General features: G+C 45.6%; 1 protein-coding gene across 1 annotated transcript in view; it reads left to right on the top strand.

The window, feature by feature from the left end:
- Rs1 (retinoschisin 1) overlaps nucleotides 1–6,817 on the top strand; it is a 30,474-nt gene that overhangs the window by 15,317 nt on the left and 8,340 nt on the right. Inside the window, exon 4 of the mRNA XM_026784741.1 lies at nucleotides 1,592–1,697. Within this exon, the coding sequence (XP_026640542.1) occupies nucleotides 1,592–1,697 (106 nt within the window). The remainder of the gene's footprint in view (nucleotides 1–1,591; nucleotides 1,698–6,817) is intronic.

The raw sequence follows: 6,817 nt of genomic DNA, 5'->3' as shown, positions 1-6,817 counted from the left end.
CCACAGAGAAACCCTGTCTCGAAAAAAAAAAAAACAACAAAAAAAATACCCACCCAGACCTATTTTAGGAACCTTTGCTCACGCTAGGCAAGTGATTTAACACTTAGTCACACCCCTAGTAAGACTGGTGGGGCTTCTTTGTTCTTAGAATTTTTCTACGTAGCACATATACCATACCCAGTTAGACTGGCAGTTGTTTTCCTGTTGTTATTGTTGCTTTTTTTTTTTAACTCAGATTCTCATGTAGCCCAGGCTGGCCTGGAACTTGATATACAGCTGATGATCACCTTGAACTTTTTTTAAAAAGATTTATTTATTTTGTATACAGTATTCTATCTGCATGTATGCCTGAAGGCCAAAAGAAGGCACCAGATCTCATTACAGATGATTGTGAGCCACCATGTGGTTGCTGGGAATTGAACTCAGGACCTTGGGAAAAACTATCAGTGCTCTTAACCACTGAGCCAACTCTCCAGCCCATCACCTTGAACTCTTGATCCTCCTATCTCTATCTCCCAAGTACTGGGATTACAGTCACGTACTATATATACCACAGGTAGTTTTAAAATGGGATGCCTAGATAGGACCCTCCAGGGAGCATGATGAGTCCAACCTGGTACTGGAACTCCATCCCCAAGAAGGTGAACATTATTAGCCTACAGTGACAGACATTTACTTATTTAGAATCAAAGATGAGGAGGCCATGGTGGAATACGTCTTTAAATTCAGCATTTGAGGTGTAGAAGCAGGAGGGGCAGGAGGTTCAAGGCCATCCTTGGTTACACAGAAGTTGGAGGTCAGTCAACCTGTGCTGAATTCGGCCCTAGCTTGAAACAAAACAAAAAAGGGAATAGGAAGATGGCTCATTTGGTAAATCATTTGCCTCTCATGCACAAGGACTTGTGTCCATTCAATAGAACTTTAGAAAACATTCTGGGCATGTTGGCAGGAGCTTGTAATCCCAGTGCTGGGGAGGTGGAAATAGGAGAATCCCTGGGCATGCTGGCCAACCAGTCTAGCCTAATTGGTGAGCCCCAGGCAGATAAGAGACCCTGCCTCAAAGGAAGCAGCTGGAATTCCCGAGAAAGGCATCCAGCTATTCTCTAGCCACCACACGAGTATCCAAGCACACATGCACCCGAACATGTGCACATGCACATACACATTGTGTAAAAATGGAATATAGAGCTGGGGCACCTTCATTGGAAGGATGTTTGCTTAGCCTGCATGAAGAAGCTCTTGATTTGATCCTAAGCACCATATAAACTGGGCAAGGTAGCATCCATCTATAAACCCAGCACTCACAGGAGGATTGGGGGGGGGGGGTTAAAGGTCATCCTCTGCTATGTAGTGAGTTTAAAGTCAGCCTGGGATACGTGAGAGAGACCTTGTCTAAAAAACAGCAGCAGCAGCGAGAACAACCCAAGCGAAAAAAGTAACATGAAATCAAAGAAAAGTGGCCGCCGTGTGCGTTCAGAGGCACACGCTATAAGGAGTGAGTTTGACCTTTGCAAGCAAGCTTCTTGTGGTACACTGGCCAGTTGTCTTTGACTGTGACTTCTATGACTTGTATCACTCTGGCTGCCTGCAGGATGAGGGCGAGGACCCCTGGTACCACAAAGCATGCAAATGTGATTGCCAGGGAGGAGCCAATGCTCTGTGGTCGGCTGGAGCTGCCTCTTTAGACTGTATTCCAGGTGAGTGGCTCAACACCCTACCGTTCCTCCTTCCAACGCCCAGTTCCTCTGCTTGTGTATTCTCCCATGCCCACTTGTGGGAATCACATCTCACACTGGCCACTGCTCCAACATGCTCCTTCCCTCTCTGCTTGACTGAGATGGTCAGATGAGACCCAACTGTCAACGCAATCTGAAAATAACTGAGTGGGGTGGGGGAGTCCCCTTCTTATGGATATCAGAGGAAGGAGTGGGTTCTATGTCCTGTGATTGATGAGTAGTCCATAGTATGTACTTGGAGTCAGGCTGTCTCCAAATCAACTTTGAGGGTAGGGAGGGCAAGAATCTGGAAAAACAAGTGGCTTCAGTTCTAGAAACCAAATTATTATTGTTTCTTGGATTGTCAGAGTTCAGCCAAAATGGAGAAGCTCTACAAAATGGTGTGGCTCTGGCCAACACTAACTATTGCCATTGTGGGTTTGGAAGTAGCCACAGACATTGTATGAAAGCATAAGCATGGCTGTGTCTCAGTAACATTTTATAATAAAGCAGGCACTGGTGAGCCCAGGTATGGTGGTACAAGCCTGTGATTCCCAACACTTGGGAGGCAGAGGCAGGAGGATCATGAGTTTGAGACCAGCCTGGGCTATACAGTGAGACACTGTCACTAACAGAACAAATGAGTGATGAGTCGAACTTGGTTTAGAGGTTACAGTTTGGTGACTCTGCTCTGTGGGGCTCTTAGGAGGAACAGATAGGACAAGGCGTCATTGTGTTGAACTTGGCCAACAGCAGCCTTTATTAGACATTGGTTCTTTTGTTTTGTTATGTCCTTGGAGTTCGCACTGAGAAATCAGAGCAGACTCGCAGAGGCTTGCACTGTCTCTGCAAATATTTGTAAGGCTTAATCTTTTCCATGGCCCAGGGCCAATTGTGCATGAAACTGGTCTGGCCACCCCTCTCCCGGTTATGACAGTGCCCTTCAGTCTCCTTTGGGCACTTAAGTCTCATCAGAAACTTAGTCTCTTCAGAGAACTGTGAGGTCAGGATGGGGAGCTGGGGGACAGGAAGGCTGTTCAGCGAAGTGGGGTTTTTCCTTAGGAATGTTGTCTCACTATGTTTGGTGGGGACTCATGAAGCTGTTAAATGCTGGTGTGATCTGCCCAGTCTTAAAGGATCTTCTCTAGTAATGCATCTATAAATCTGTTCAATGACTTTAGCTGCACACCTACTGTGTGCTGGGCACTGATAGGAAGTCAGGAACAAAGGCTTTGGCTCCGCCATGGTGAGAGTTACCATTTAGTGGAAATGATTTTTTTTTTCTGCTGTGGATGGGGAGATATGCCTCCTCCCAATGGAAGACCCTCTAATCCAGTGCTTCTCAATCTTCCTAATAATGCTGTGACCCTTTAATACAGCTCCTCAAGTTGTGGTGTCCCCGAACCATAAGGCAATTTTGTTGCTACTTCATAACTATGATTTAGTTACTGCTATGAATCATAATGTAAATATCTGATATGTGAAAGGGTTGTCTGATCCCCCAAAGGGTTGAGAGCCACAGTTTGAGACCCCTGGACTATCCTGCAGGGCACTCTCCATTCTTATGCCCGAAGGGGAAGAACCATACCGGGGCACAGGGAAAGGGTTTCAGAGGGGGAGGAAGCAAAGCAGGAAGTGAGTCCACCCTCCACAATCTCCTGAGGTGACAAAGGGCTGTCTCTAGTGCCTAGACTTCTAAGTTGCCAAAGATGGAAGCTTTATTAGAAGCAGTCTTTCTCCACAATTCAACCCGCTACACTTAGAGGCAGGAATATGTATGAAGGTGGAACCACGGATAAAGGGAGTAGCTGCCTTGTTGAGGAGGAAGGGGTGTTGTTGGAAGCCAGGTGGAGCCTGCCAAGATTAGGTCTGCTGTTTTCCTCGGAGCCTTGTCCCTTCCTTCTCCTATCTGGTCGGCTCGATCACCATCCACGCTGCCGTAGGCACTCTTCCTTTCTTATTGTGTCTGGCCTCGGCATTGTGAGCCCAACCTTTGTTAGCCAAAACGTTTCCCATAGGAATATGAGATCTACTGGGATTTCATTCCAAAGAAGCTTCTTGGGAAGTAGACAGGGGGCTGGGGATGCAGCTCTATTGGCGGGAGGCCTGTCTAGCACATACAGAGCCCTGGCTTTGACCTTTGGGGCTCATGATCCCAGCACCCTGGAGGTAGAAGCAGCAGGACCATTATTTCAAGACCGTACTCAGTGCTACAGAGGGAGTTTGAAGCCAGCCTGGATTACATAAGAAACTATGTCAAAAATAAATGAAGAGGGCCCATGGCATGGGTCCGTAGGCCAAGGTGCCTGCTGACCGGACTCACACAACAGCGGGAGAGGGAGACCGCTTCAAGTTGTCCTCTGACCTCCAGATACACACTGATTTCCACGTGTGTGTGCTGGCACACTCCCTTCAACCGCTCCCCAAATACGTAAATATATTGAAAATACAGAAGAAAAACAGAAAAGAAATTGAATAGGGATTGTTTATGGGGATTGCCTTTATTAAGTCAACCACCTGAGGAGCTGAGAAGGTCCTGCTTTCGCTATTTGGTCCCTTATGGAGTTGCCATGAACTTGAGGTTCTAACCTGATACTATATCTTGGCATAAGTGTTCTCTTTGTAGCATTTTTATTCTAACACCATGGATACCTTCAGGAAGAAAGAACAAAAGCCATGTCATTATGTTAACTGGCTGTTCTATGAAAGAAAAGATTCAAGGCAGCAGGACTAGTCTCAAGCTTCCAGGAGTCACTCGTTGGTCACGGTTTCTTTCAGTCTCTCGTGGAATGCCAAGAATACCACTTCTTCTGTCTGGATCTTGATGTTAAGTGCTTCCATCAGGGCCTGCCTCAGGAGGGAAGATCCTAGAAAGCACAGAAGTATGGGTGCTGTCACTCAGAGCTGCCCAGAGAGTGCACAGGGCTACTTAGGTTAAAGCCTAGAGGCTCCACCCACAGACTAGAAGACCAGGGACCTTTAGTTGCAGCTAAAACTGTTACAAATACCAATTCTGCCTTTTCCTCAGCTGAGCTAAGATCGGCTTGGCCTCTCAAGGATGGGGTATAACAGGGCGGGGTATGAGAAAGCCTAAACAATCCAGGGGTTCTGGCTGGGGATATAGTTGAGTGGTAGAGTACTTGCTAAACATGTGTGAAATCCTAGGTTCAATCCTCAGCACTACAAAAAACAAAAATAAAAACAAAGATAACCCAGTGGTTCCTCAGTAACTTACTTTTGCTCCAGATTTATTTGCTATGCAAATGCATATAATCTTTTATAAATATTTTTCTGTTTTATTATTCTATGTTGTATTATCATTTTGTATTTTCAATTCTAACACACACAAACACAGAGTAACATTCATCGTCTCAGGAATTTCTTATCAGAAATGTTCCTGAGCTTCCCTGTCCTCCCTTTTAAAAGACAGGATTTGCTGTCGTCAAGGAGGACCTTCAACTCTTTGATTGTCCTGAGAACTACAGTTGTAAGCAGGTTCCACCCGGATTAGTTTTCTTTGGGTTTCTTTAGGTTAACTTTGTTCTCTGTTGTGGTGCTTGGGATTAATCCTAGAGCCTCACGCCACAAAGTTCTTGGTGAACTATACACCAAGACTTTGTATGTGTTGAAAAGAACTACCACTGAGCAACATCCATACTCTGACTTTAGCCCTGAATATTCTTTATAAACAAAACTGGGCCTCATACAGAGCCACAAAATACAGACGGAATAAAGCAAGCTACCCTGTTAAGTACCTTAGCAATCCATTCCACATGTGTCCTTACACATCAAGGGTCACTTGCGCCATAAAAGGTGCAAGGTTTTCCTTTAAGAGTAAAATGACTACAGGAATCATGTCATAAGGGCTGCCAGGTGACTTGAGATGGACCAGTAGGAAGAATTCTTTCTGTGCAAGCTTGAGGACCCGAGGTTCAATTCCCAACACCCTCATTAAAAACTGTGTTGCACGCCTTTAATCCCAGCACTCGGGAGGCAGAAGCAGGTGGATCTCTGTGAGTTCGAGGCCAGCCTGGTCTACAGAGTGAGTTCCAGAACAGATGCCAAAGCTAGGCAGAGAAACCCTGTCTTGAAAAAAAACAAAACAAAACAAAACAAACATAAAACCCCACCACCACCGACAACAAAAACTAGGCATCACAAGGTGTGGAGGCACACACTTTTAATTCCAGCACCCAGGAGGTAGAAGCAGGCAGGTTTATGAGCTTGAGGCCAGCATTGTATACATAGTGAGTTCCAGGCTAGCCAGCACTACTAGGTGAAACCTGATCAAAACAACAACCAAAACCAAGAACACAAAAACTAGGCATTTCAGTGTATGTGACCTCAGCATTGGTGAATGGAGAGAGGTGGATTATGGGAGTTTGGTAGCTAGCCAGTCAAGAAAAAACACTGAGCTTCAGTTCAGTAAGAGACTCTTGTCTTTTTTTTTTTTTAAAAAAAAAAAAACAATCTTTTTTCATTATACATACCAATCCCTGTTCCCACTCCCTCCCTTCCTCCCATTCCCTGCACTTTCTCCTCCACTCCAACCCTCTATCCACTCCTCAGAGAGGGTAGGTACATTGCTTTGGGGAAGGTTCAAGGCCCTCCCTACTAGGCAAGGTATGGGCAAGGTATCCATCCAAAGAGAATGGGTTCCAAAAAAGCCAGCACAAGCTGTAGGGATAAAACCTGATGCCACTGCCAGTGGCCCCGCAGTCTGCCCCAGCCATACAATTGTCACCCACATTCAGAGGGACTAGTTTGATCCTATGCTGGTTCCTTCCCAATCTGGCGAGTGTTGGAGAGCTTCCATTAGCTCATGTAAGCTGTTTCAGTGGGTGTCCCCATCATGGTCTTGACCTCTTTGTTCATATTCTCATTCCTCCCACTCTTCAACTGGACTTTGGGAGCTCAGTCCTGTGCTCTGATGTGGGAAGAGACCCTGTCTTTTTTTTTCTGATTTAAAGATGGTTTTTATTTTTATTTTATTTTATTTTTTTAATTTATTTATTTATTGAGGATTTCTGCCTCCTCCCCCCCACCGCCTCCCATTTCCCTCCCCCTCCCCCGATCAAGTCCCTCTCCCTCATCAGCTTGAA

Source organism: Microtus ochrogaster, chromosome X (genome assembly GCF_000317375.1).
Source record: "Microtus ochrogaster isolate Prairie Vole_2 chromosome X, MicOch1.0, whole genome shotgun sequence".
In the NCBI taxonomy this organism is placed as follows: Eukaryota; Metazoa; Chordata; class Mammalia; order Rodentia; family Cricetidae; genus Microtus; species Microtus ochrogaster.
This window is presented reverse-complemented; position numbering and strand designations above follow the sequence as displayed.